The sequence below is a fragment of the Rana temporaria genome, chromosome 12 (assembly GCF_905171775.1).
Source record: "Rana temporaria chromosome 12, aRanTem1.1, whole genome shotgun sequence".
Lineage (NCBI taxonomy): Eukaryota > Metazoa > Chordata > Amphibia > Anura > Ranidae > Rana > Rana temporaria.
The window spans coordinates 5,857,620-5,870,915 of record NC_053500.1 but is presented as its reverse complement, the minus strand read 5'-3'; the positions used below and the strand labels follow the sequence as shown (position 1 = coordinate 5,870,915).

The window sequence follows — 13,296 nt, the reverse complement described above, 5'->3', positions numbered from 1 at the left end:
CCCCATGCTGCCTCTAAACAAGGATTGTTGTACCTCTCCCCCGTTACTCACTTTCCTTGATGTTCCTGCAGGACCTGGTAGATGCTGATCTGGAAGGTCTCGTTGTCAAATCTCTCCCGAATATAATCTTTATATATCCTAAATTCGGCTGCCGTTACCGCGTCTCCTTCGGGAATTTTGGCCAGGTCGAACCGGAACTCTCGGTGGTGGCGTCGTCGGTGAAAGAATTCTTTGTCGTGTTCCACTGAAAGAGAAAACACACGAGATTGGACTCTTATTACCACCCTTTCATGTGTCAACCAGCAAGCTTAAAAAAAATAAAAAATAGATGTGGGAAATATACACATGTGCCCAAAACATACCCACACACTACAAGCTGAAAATACAAATCAACAATTATTTTTTCTTCTGACAAAAAATTCACAATTTGTTGATACTTAGAAAGTAACTGCATGTTTGTATAGGCCCGAGAGTTTTCCAATCCATCCCACTAGACCAGTGATGGAGAACCTCGGCGCCCCAGATGTTTTTGAACTACATTTCCCATGATGCTCAACTACACTGCAGAGTAGTGGTGCAACGGATCACAGTTGATCCGTGATCCGAACGGGTCACCCCCTTCAGGACAACACACACACTGTGATCCGCGGATTGCCGCGGGTCCGGAGCTAGGCCGAAGCCGCGGCCTTTCCTAATGTTATGGCCGCGGCTTTGGCTTAGCTCCGGAGCCGCGGCCATAAACATTAGAAAAGGCCGCGGCTTCGGCCTAGCTCCGGAGCCGCGGCCATCTTGGTACACCCGGCGGCGGCCCTCCGCTCTGTTTACACCCACAGAGGAGGAGGAGGAGCCCACACTCGTGGGACACACCGCTGGGAGTCATACTACTGGGGGTGTCTGTCTGTACTACCTGGGGGGTGTCGTACCTCGGGGGGTCTGTCTGTACTACCTGGGGGGGGGGGGGAGTCTGTCTGTACTACCTGGGGGGGGGGGAGTCTGTCTGTACTACCTGGGGGGGTCTGTCTGTACTACCTGGGGGGGTCTGTCTGTACTACCTGGGGGGGGAGTCTGTCTGTACTACCTGGGGGGGGGGAGTCTGTCTGTACTACCTGGGGGGGGGAGTCTGTCTGTACTACCTGGGGGGGGGGGTCTGTCTGTACTACCTGGGGGGGGTCTGTCTGTACTACCTGGGGGGGGGGTCTGTCTGTACTACCTGGGGGGGGGTCTGTCTGTACTACCTGGGGGGGGTCTGTACTGAGAGGGGGGGTGTCTGTACCGAGAGGGGGGTGTCTGCACCAAGGGGGTTCTTTACTGAGGGGGGACTATGGTTGGTGGGAGGGGGGCGGTGACACCAATTTTTTCTGCACAGGGTTACACCAACCCTAGTGACGCCACTGCAGTGGGTGAGATGTGGATATTACAGTGGGGGATGTGGATATTACAGTGGGGGGAGAGAGATGTGGATATTACAGTGGGGGGGGATGTGGATATTACAGTGGGGGAGAGATGTGGATATTACAGTGGGGGAGAATTTCTATTTTTTTTGTCGATCCGAAAAATGATCCGATCCGTGACTCCTGATCCGAGGAACGATCCGAACTGTGAGTTTTTTGATCCGTTGCACCCCTAATGCAGAGTGCCTGAGCATCATGGGAAATATAGTTACAAAACATCTGGGGTGCCAAGGTTCTCCAACACTACACTAGACTGTAACATGTACATAGAAGGCTAGAAAGTTAAAATGCATCTGCAGAGGACCACCTCCTGCACATATACGTCGGCAGAATGGCACGGATGGGCACAAGCACGTACCTGTACGTCCTCTTTAAGTGCCCAGCCGTGGGTCACGGGCGTGTGCCCGCGACCCAGTCCAAAGCTCCGTGGCCGCAGGACCCGATCGCCGCTGGAGTGGGCTGGGCTACCAATGACACGACAGTGGGACTTTGTAATTAATTGTAATTTATCAGATCACTCCTCATAACACTCTGGAGTATATGCAAATTGCCATCATAAAAACTGAGGCAGCAGACTTTGTGAAAATTAAGATTTGTGTCATTCTCAAAACTATTGGCCACGGCTGTACTTTGTGTATCTGTGGGACTCACGCCAAATGTAATAGAAAAACAGCATGGGTTCCCCCTCCAAGAGCACACCGGGCCCTTCAGTCTGGTATGGATTTTAAAAGGGAACCCACCCCCACGCCGGGTCCCCCCCAGAATCTAAACCAGACCCTTATCCGAGCAACGCAGCCCGGCAGGTCAGGAAACGGGGTTTTGACGAAAAAGCGGATTCAGATAAGCCCCCCACCCGCAAACCCCGACAACCACCCGCCAGGGTTGTCGGGAAGAGGCCCTTGTCCTCATCAACATGTAGACAAAGTGCTTTGGGGTGGGGGTGTGCAAGGCCCCCACTGTCCCAAAGCACCCACCCCCCCATGTTGCGGGCATGCGGCCTGGTACGGTTCAGAAGGGGGGGCTCACTCGTCCCCACCCCCTTTCCTGACCTGCCGGGCTGCCTACTCGGATAAGGGTCTGGTATGGATTTTGAGGGGGACCCCGTGCCGTTTTTTTCGACGTGGGGGTTCATCTTAAAATCCATACCAGACCGAAGGGCCTGGTATGCTCTCGGAGGGGAAACCCAATGCCGTTTTTTTTTTTTAATCTTTATTATTACTCTTCCCGCCAGGGTTGTCGGGAAGAGGCCCTTGTCCTCATCAACATGGAGACAAGGTGCTTTGGGGTGGGGGGGCGCAAGGCCCTCACTGTCCCAAAGCACCCACCCCCCCATGTTGCGGGCATGCGGCCTGGTACGGTTCAGAAGGGGGGGGCTCACTTGTCCCCACCCCCTTTCCTGACCTGCCTACTCGGATAAGGGTCTGGTATGGATTTTGAGGGGGACCCAATGCCGTTTTTTTCGACATAGGGGTTCATCTTAAAATCCATACCAGACCGAAGGGCCTGGTATGCTCTCGGAGGGGAAACCCAATGCCGTTTTTTTTTTTTTTTGGCGTGGAGTTCCCCATAAAAATTCAAAGTGCCTGCCTTGTTGGGATCAAAGTCGGATCCCCGTTCATTGAAGTCGTCGGATGTATGACTTCAAGTCGCAGGGCAAAGTCGGATCCACGACCGTCATGTTGTACCGGCCTAATAAATATGAAACCAATAACTTCTGACTTTCCTGCTAAGCACCCTTCTCCTTCTTCAATGCAACAAGCCTTTTCATAAAAGCAGCAAAAAGACACCCCCGCGAATTTCTCTCGGGAGACGTTTATCATAAAAACGTTGACGGCTGACCTTTAAACATTGCCCGCTAATGGCCGACGTAAATTTAAATGGAACGGGTTAATTAAGCAATCTCCTTTCAAGTGGCCCTATTAACCCCCTCCGCCTGTCCCATGTAGCCCGTTCATGCCATGACTCAAGCCCGTCCCCCCCCCCGCCCCCCTATAATGACCAGATGTCAAAAGAAAAACTTCTGTAATCGAAGGAGCTTTCAATGTAAATTAAACACTTAAACCTCAGCACATGTGTGTTTCTTAAGCAAACAATCAAATCTTTGTAAACGTAGAGAAAACACAGGATGGATTCAATTAAGCCCCTCGAGCCGTATGCGTGGGGGGGGGGGGGTTAGCGTTTGGGAACCTTTTTTTTCCCAAGATTAATCGCTACCCATTAAAGCTAGTAAGTAACGAGACATCTTCCGAAAGCACAAAAACTTCAGGTCCATGCTAAAGAAAGAAAAAAAAAATTGAACTTTTTTGGGTTTTTTTTTCGGAAAGAGGGCCACAGCTGGTTTTGAGCGACTCGGACGCAAATGAAATCAAAATGAGAAGTTCTAATCCTTCCCGGGGTCTGGATTCCACCATCCTGAAATCATTACACATTAAGGGGCAGGTGCAAGTCTTGTATAGAAAAAAAAAAAGGTTTGTTCTGTTTGACATAATCCCCCCAAGATTCGTATCTACAACACAGAAAAAATCAAAGCCGCCTGGCTACAGACGAGCCTGTCGTTCGGAGCCCACGGACGAGGAGAATGCGGTCGAGAGATTTTTTTTAAAAGCATTGGCAACGCGTTCGGATGTTTGTTCTGCTGCCTGTATTTTTAAAAAAATGAAGAACTTTATTAGAATTGGCCTTCTGCTGCAATCTCCATCTGTAGCCAATGAAAGAGGGCCACAGCTGGTTTCGCGGGGATGGGGGGGACGGGACGGGACAGCACACGTAGGTGAGGCCGGTACTTAACATCTGGATAGTGCAGAGGGTGGGCACAGGTCACATGGGACGATGACACACACACACCCCAGACACGAAGGCGAGGTCGGTACTTAATATCTGTATAGTGCAGAGGGTGGGCACAGGTCACGGGGACGACGACGCACACACACCCCAGACACGTAGGTGAGGCCGGTACTTAATATCTGGATAGTGCAGAGGGTGGGCACAGGTCCTGGGGACACACACACACCCCAGACACATAGGCGAGGCCGGTACTTAATATCTGGATAGTGCAGAGGGTGGGCACAGGTCACAGGGGGGGGGGGGCCACACACCCCAGACACGTAGGCGAGGCCGGTACTTAATATCTGTATAGTGCAGAGGGTGGGCACAGGTCACGGGGGGACACACACACCCCAGACACATAGGCGAGGCCGGTACTTAATATCTGGATAGTGCAGAGGGTGGGCACAGGTCCCGGGGGACACACACACACACACACCCCAGACATGTAGGTGAGGCCGGTACTTAATATCTGGATAGTGCAGAGGGTGGGCACAGGTCCCGGGGACACACACACACCCCAGACACATAGGCGAGGCCGGTACTTAATATCTGGATAGTGCAGAGAATGGGCACAGGTCCCGGGGGGACACACACACCCCAGACACATAGGCGAGGCCGGTACTTAATATCTGGATAGTGCAGAGGGTGGGCACAGGTCACGGGGGGGGGGGGGACACACACCCCAGACACGTAGGCGAGGCCAGTACTTAGTATCTGTATAGTGCAGAGGGTGGGCACAGGTCACGGGGAAGACGACACCCGCAGACACGTAGGTGAGGCCGGTACTTAATATCTGTATAGTGCAGAGGGTGGGCACAGGTCACAGGGACGACGACACCCCCAGACACGTAGGTGAGGGCGGTACTTAATATCTGGACAGTGCAGAAGTTGGGCGTAGGTCCTGGGGGGGGGGGGACAACAACTGGGGGGGGGGGGGGGTCAGGACCAGGAAGAGGTGAGTACTCGATCTACTACACGACCAATTACATCACAGAGAAGATCTGCTAACTTGGGTACAGTAGAAGAGTTTTGGAATAAAAGCCAGATATATTGAATGATCCCCCATGTAAAGAAATACAAATCTTGATCTTTGCTTCTAATATGGCACCTACTAATATTTTTCAGAGACCGCAGTTTATCAGCTTTTCCACGTACTAGAGACCTTTAACATCCCCGAGAATGCAGCCTATCCCTTCACTAGAGAGCGGTGACATCACTGAGAATGCAGCCTATCCCTTGACAAGAGAGCTGTGACATCACTGAGAATGCAGCCTATCCAATCACTAGAGAGCGGTGACATCACTGAGAATGCAGCCTATCCAATCACTAGAGAGTGGTGACATCACTGAGAATGCAGCCTATCCAATCACTAGAGAGCGGTGACATCACTGAGAATGCAGCCTATCCCTTCACTAGAGAGCGGTGACATCACTGAGAATGCATCCTATCCCTTCACTAGAGAGCGGTGACATCACTGAGAATGCAGCCTATCCCTTCACTAGAGAGCGGTGACATCACTGAGAATGCAGCCTATCCAATCACTAGAGAGCGGTGACATCACTGAGAATGCAGCCTACCCAATCACTAGAGAGCGGTGACATCACTGAGAATGCAGCCTATCCCTTCACTAGAGAGCGGTGACATTACTGTGAATGCAACCTATCCATTCACTAGAGAGCGGTGACATCACTGAGAATGCAGCCTATCCCTTCACTAGAGAGCGGTGACATCACTGAGAATGCAGCCTATCCCTTCACTAGAGAGTGGTGACATCACTGAGAGTGCAGCCTATCCCTTCACTAGAGAGCGGTGACATCACTGAGAATACAGCATATCCCTTCACTAGAGAGCGGTGACATCACTGAGAGTGCAGCCTATCCCTTCACTAGAGAGCGGTGACCTCACTGAGAATACAGCCTATCCCTTCACTAGAGAGCGGTGACATCACTGAGAGTGCAGCCTATCCCTTCACTAGAGAGCGGTGACCTCACTGAGAGTGCAGCCTATCCCTTCACTAGAGAGCGGTGACCTCACTGAGACGGCAGCTTATCCAATCACTAGAGAGCGGTGACATCACTGAGAATGCAGCCTATCCCTTCACTAGAGAGCGGTGACATCACTGAGAATGCAGCCTATCCCTTCACTAGAGAACGGTGACATCACTGAGAATGCAGCCTATCCAATCACTAGAGAGCGGTGACATCACTGAGAATGCAACCTATCCAATCACTAGAGAGCTGTGACATCACTGAAAATGCAGCCTATCCAATCACTAGAGAGCGGTGACATCACTGAGAATGCAACCTATCCAATCACTAGAGAGCGGTGACATCACTGAGAATGCAGCCTATCCAATCACTAGAAAGCGATGACATCACTGAGAATGCAGCCTATCCAATCACTAGAGAGCGGTGACATCACTGAGAATGCAGCCTATCCAATCACTAGAGACCGGTGAAGAGACATGAGTAAAAACATAGCTATTGTATTCTTCGTTAACATAAAGTTTATTCTAAATAAATCTGTAGTCGTCGTTTTCTTTGCCGTCAACTAAACTTACCTCTGCCATGCATAATATTTACTTTATACAGAAGCGGCGTTTGTAAAAACAAAAAAAAAATGTTTTCACAATAAATTCTTTCGAATAACATTCCGCGTCTAAACACAGGATTTGCCGAAGCGTGTCACCCCACTCTCCGCCTGTCGTATTCCGGCGGCGTGTCGGGACGAGTTACAGGAGGACACGCCTTCTTTACACTCCTGACCTTGGCAGCGCACGACCCGCGTTACGTAACACGCATCTCTGCAGCAGGTTCCTCTAGGCCCACATACCAGAGCCCTGACGTACCTGCTGCTAATTACGGGGACACAAAAACGCCAGGCTCCTTCTACTCAATTTTCCAAGAAAGAGTTGCACAATCAAGCGATAAACTGTTTTGCTTGATTACATAGCAACAAAGGGCCAGATTCACAAATGACATACGACGGCGTTTCTCCTGATTCGCCGTCGTATCTCTGTTTCTATCTATGCGGCTGATTCATAGAATCAGTTACGCATAGATATCCCTAAGATCCGACAGGTGTAATTGTTTTACACTGTCGGATCTTAGGATGCAGTACCGCGGCCGCCGCTGGGGGGAGTTCGCGTCGTAAACCAGCGTCGGGTATGCAAATTAGGAGTTACGGCGGATCCACGACGGATTTTCGCGTTCGCTACGTCGCCGCTAGTCTAGTTTCCCGTTGCAAAGTTAGTCGGTTTTTTTGGTGCCCTAACTTTAGTCAGCAAACGTATTGCTGTCTAAAGTATGGCCGTCGTTCCCGCGTCGAAATTTAAAAAATAACGTCGTTTGCGTAAGCCGTCCGGGAATACGGAATTACGCTACGCGGGTCGCCGTTCGAAAAATGACGTCACGGCGCGCAATGCACGACGGGAGTTCGGAAACGGAGCATGCGCGGTAGGTCCGGCGCGGGAGCGCGCCTAATTTAAATGGCACATGCCCATTTAAATTGGCCCGCCTTGCGCCGGAGGCCGCCGGCGTAGGTTTTCATCGCAAGTGCTTGGTGAATCAGGCACTTGCGATGAAAAATTGCGGCGGTGTAACATCTAGGATACGTTACGCCGCCACGATTCTACGTGAATCTGGCCCAAATTCTTCAATTTTCAACACTTTGAAAGGATAAAATTAGACCAACGTCTGCGTGAATAAATCCCCAAGTAAGATATATTTCATTTATATTATTATATATTTTATTTTTTATTATTTGCTTTACGGGGTGTGATCCCTGTGTAAGCTCGGTGCTGTTCAATGTCAGAGCTTACACAGGGTCAAGAACCTTTTCTCCGCCCCCAAATACAACACTCAGCCTACATTCACACCTGAGCATAGCGTCTTTGAGCGCTTTTCCAGAGTTTTTTTTCCGTATGTTTTTTGGCGCGTTTTTATGCACTACTTGCACGTTTTTATACAGCATTTTTGAGCTTTGGCGTTTTTTTATTAGCCAATAGAGAAAACCATTATCTGCATAATGTGTTGCTAGGTATTTCAGCTTTTTTAGCTTTTCCATTAGCTTTTCTTTTTTTATCATTATTATTCATTTATTCACGCTGATAGCATGAGGAGAAAAAAAAGCCGATCACCGGTCAGTCCTGAGCAAGGAGAGCAGCCACCTGCTCATCTGTGCCCATGTGTGCCACCTGTCAGTCCCCACAGTGCCACCCATCAGTGCCCACAGTGCCACCTATCAAAGTCACTAATCAGTGCCTCATCAACAGTGCTGCCCATCATTATCACCTACTAGTGCCCATCAGTGCCACCTATCAGTGCCCAGTGACATTTGTGCCCATCAGTAACACCTATCAGTGCCACCCATCAGTGCCGCTTTATCTGTGCCAATCAGTAACACCTTATCTGTCCCCATCAGTGCCACCTTATCTGTGCCTATCAGTGCCGTCTTATCTGTGCCTATCGGTGCCCACCAGTGCCACCTATCAAAGTCTCTAATCAGTCCCTCATCAACAGTGCTGCCCATCATTGTCACCTACCACTGCCCACCAGTGCCACCTATCTGTGCCCATCAGTAACACCGATTAGTGCTCATCAGTGCCACCCTATCTGTCCCCATCAGTGCCGCCTTATCTGTCCCCATCAGTGCCGCTTTATCTGTGCCTATCAGTGCCCACCAGTGCAGCCTATCAGTGCCCACTAGTGCAGCCCATCAGTGCCACCTCATCAGCGCATATCAATGAAGGAGAAAAAATTACCAGTTTGCTAAATTTTATAACAAAATATAAACCATATGATTGTTATTTTTTTCAAAATTTTCCATCTTTTTTTGTTTTAGCAAAAAATAAAAACCCCAGAGGTGATCAAATACCACCAAAAGAAAGATCCATTTGTGTGTTGTCCGCGCAATTGTCATTCAAAGTGCGTCAGCGCTGACAGCTGAAAATTGGTCTGGGCAGGAGGGGGGGTTTAAGTGCCCGGCAAGCAAGTGGTTAAAAAAAAATAAACTACCAAAAACCAATCTCTCTCTCGAGCTTCAACCTGAGAGAATCCTCGCTCGCCACCCAGGAGACCTCTCCGTCGGCCAAAAAAAAGAAGATTCAGTCTAATCGCGAGCAGATAGCGCCGCTCAGGACAACATTCCGGTAGAGAGAGAGAGAGAGCTAAAAAAGGCGGTCCCTTCTCCATCAAATCCCGGCTTGGCAGGCTTCGGCCCTCCATGGGAAACAAAAAATTAAAATTGGCATTCCCAAGACAGGAAAGTCGGGGGGAAATGAGAAACACGACTTGGGCTTGGCCAAGCCTTTGAAATCCTGTACTGTGCTACTGATGTCAATTAATGAGAAGCAGCATTGTGCCGTGAGGGTCTGCTCGGGAAAAATACATTAACACACGTTAAACACGTTTCCACCAGGAGAAGATTAGAAGGCTTTCGGGTTCCAAAACAAGAAAGCCATTAGGCCCAAGCTTGCAGGTTTTTTATTTAACCCACTTGGCTTAGACCAAAAAAAAAAAAGGGGGGATTTTCACGGCGGGTGGGTAAAGGTTGCTTAACCTTTTTACTGCTGGGGAGGGTCTTGAAAAACATGGGGCCTAATCCTCAAAAAACTGGCGCAACGTAACTTTTTCCATTTAAGTTACACCGCCGCAAAATCTCTAACTAAGTGTCCGATCCACAAAGCACTTACCTAGAAATTTTGAGCGGTGTAACTTAAATCGGGCCGGCGCAAGGCGTTCCTCTTCTCCAGGGGGCGATTACCATTTAAATGAGGCGCGCTCCCGCGCCGGCCGTACTGCGCATGCTCGTGACGTCATTTTCCCGACGTGCATAGCGCGAAATTACGTTACGTCGGGCTTTGTGGATTGCGACGGGACAATAAAGTTGCGTCGGGTAAAAAAAAAGATACGGCGCCAAAAAAAAAAAATTTAAATTTAAAAAAAATCGCGTCGCGAGCAAGAAAGGTCTGTTTTTACAAGGTGTAAACAGTTTACACCTTGTAAAAGCAGCCCTAATTTTGCGTTAGCAAAATAAAACTTACGGAGAAAAAACGAAGCTGAAAAGCTTTGTGGATCTCCGTAAGTCCTAATTTGCATACCCGAGGCGGCATTTCGACGCGAAATGCCCCCAGCGGCGGATGCGGTACTGCATCCTAAGATCCGGCAGTGTAATTCAATTACACATGCCGGATCTTCGTCCTAACTATGGGAAACTGATTCTGTGGATCAGTTCCATAGTTAGGACCAGGGATACGACGGAATAACAGCAGTTACTCCGTCGTATCTCTTTTGAGGATTTGGCCCATGGACCTTAAAGCGGGAGTTCACCCATAAAACAATTTTTCCCCTTAGATTCCTGCTCGTTTTGTCTAGGGGAATCGGCTAGTTGTTTTAAAATATGATCCGTACTTACCTGTTTTCGAGATGCATCTTCTCCGCCGCTTCCGGGTATGGGTCTTCGGGAGCGGGCGTTCCTTCTTGATTGACAGTCTTCCGAGAGGCTTCTGACGGTCGCATCCATCGCGTCACTAGTAGCCGAACGTCGGTGCGGCTCTATACTGCGCCTGCTTTCTACTACTACTTCTTTCGGAAAATCGTGACGCGATGGATGCGACCGTCGGAAGCCTCTCGGAAGACTGTCAATCAAAATAGGAACGCCCAGTCCCGCAGCCCATACCCGGAAGCGGCGGAGAAGATGCATCTCGTAAATGGTAAGTACAGCTCATATTTTAAAACAAATAGCCGATTCCCCTAGACAAAACGAGCAGGAATCTAAGGGGAAAAAGTGTTCTGTATGGGTGAACCCCCGCTTTAACAGGAAAGCCAAACAAAATGGCTGACTTTGGAGGGCGCACACGCAATATACACTATGGGCCAGATTCAGGAGACATGAGCGGATCTTTGTGCGGGCGTAGCGTATCTTATTTACGCTACGCCGCCGCAACTTAGAGAGGCAAGTGCAGTATTCACAAAGCACTTGCGTCCTAAGTTACGGCGGCGTAGCCTAATTCAAATGTGGAAGAGGTGGGCGTGTTTTATGGCAATTACTCGTGACCCCACGTAAATGACGCTTCTTACGAACCGTGGACGTATCCCAGTGCGCATGCTCAAAATTACGCTGGCAAATACTCCATGCTTTCGACGTGAACGTAATTTACGCACAGCCCCATTCACGGACGACTTACGCAAACGACATAAAACGTGAAAAATTCGACGCTGTTCTGACGTCCATACCCAACATTGGCTACGCCTCATAGAGCAGGGGTAACTTTACGCCGGAAAAAGCCTTACGTAAACAACGTAAATAAATGCGCCGGACGCACATACATTTCTAAAATCGGCGTATAAAGGTCATTTGCATATTCGACGCGCAAAATCTACGGAAGCACCCCTAGCGGCCAGCGTAAAATTGCACACAATTATACGCCGCCGCATTCAAGTTACGTCGGCGGAGGAAGCCTATTTTTTCAACGTATCTGCCTTTGAGAATCGGCGTAAAGATACAACGGCTTAGATTTGAAATTACGGCGGCGTATCTGGAGATACGCCGCCGTAAGTGGTTTCTGAATCTGGCCCTATATTACCACAAGTATTGGGACGTCTGCCTTTACACACATGAACTTTAATGGCATCCCAGTCTCAGTCCGGAGGGTTCAATATTGAGTTGGCCCCGCCCTTTGCAGCTATAACAGCTTCAACTCTTCTAGGAAGGCCGTCCACAAGGTTTAGGAGGGTGTCTAGGGGGATGTTTGACCATTCTTCCAGAAGAGCATTTGTGAGGCCAGGCACTGATGTTGGAGGAGAAGGCCTGGCTCGCAGTCTCCACTTCAATTCATCATCCCAAAAGGTGTTCTATCGGGTTGAGGTCAGGATAGTCAAGTTCCTTCACTCCAAACTCGCTAGTCCATGTTTTTATAGACCTTTCTTTGTGCACTGGTCCAAATCATTTGGTGAATGGGGGGGGGCTTATGGTGTGGGGTTGTATTTCAGGGGTTGGGCTTGGCCCCCTAGTTCCAATGAAGGGAACTCTTAAGGCGTTAGCATACCAAGACATGTTGGACAATTTCATGCTCCCAACTTTGTGGGAACAGTTTTGGGATGACCATTTTAAAGCTCCTAAAAGGGAGGTGTATTTGATCACACAGGACAACAGGGCCTGGTCCTTCAACATAGAAGAAGAGTGTATAAAGTAGTGTATATTATTGTCAACCTTCTTTTGCAGTTTAGTGGCCCTAGGCTGGTTTATGGCACACCTTCATAAAGAACAGTATTCCCATGCGGTTTGGTGGTTCTAGGCAGGGTTATGGTTCACCTCCATAGTGGTTGGTATTCCTACTCAGTTTGTAGTTCTAGGCTGGTTTAAGGTCCACCTTCGTAGTGATCAGTATTCCCATGCAGTTCGGTGGTTCTACTCTGGTTTAGGGTTCACCTTCGGAGTGGTCAGTATTCCCATGCAGTTCAGTGTCCACCTTCGGAGTGGTCGGTATTCCCACGCAGTTCAGTGGTTCTAGGCTGGTTTAGGGTCCACCTTCGTCAGTATTCCCACGCAATTCAGTGGTTCTAGGCTGGTTTAGGGTCCACCTTCGTCAGTATTTCCATGCAGTTCTGTGGTTCTACTCTGGTTTAGGGTTCACCTTCGGAGTAGTCAGTATTCCCATGCAATTCAGTGGTTCTAGGCTGGTTTAGGGTCCACCTTCGTAGTGATCAGTATTCCCATGCAGTTCGGTGGTTCTACTCTGGTTTAGGGTTCACCTTCGGAGTGGTCAGTATTCCCATGAAGTTCCATGGTTCTACGCTGGTTTAGGGTCCACCTTCAGAGTGGTCAGTATTCCCATGCAGTTCTGTGGTTCTATGTTGGTTTAGGGTCCACCTTCCTAGTGGTCAGTATTCCCATGCAGTTCTGTGATTCTACTCTGGTTTAGGGTCCACCTTCGAAGTGGTCAGTATTCCCATGCAGTTCAGTGGTTCTAGGCTGGTTTAGGGTCCACTTTTGTCAGTATTCCCATGCAGTTCAGTGG

The 13,296-nt window shown here is 49.4% G+C and overlaps 1 protein-coding gene across 1 annotated transcript in view; it reads right to left on the bottom strand.

Annotated features, from left to right (window-relative positions):
- The window catches only part of BMP7 (bone morphogenetic protein 7), a 77,611-nt gene that overhangs the window by 28,155 nt on the left and 36,160 nt on the right, over window positions 1-13,296 (bottom strand). Inside the window, exon 2 of the mRNA XM_040331705.1 lies at window positions 52-244. Within this exon, the coding sequence (XP_040187639.1) occupies window positions 52-244 (193 nt within the window). The remainder of the gene's footprint in view (window positions 1-51; window positions 245-13,296) is intronic.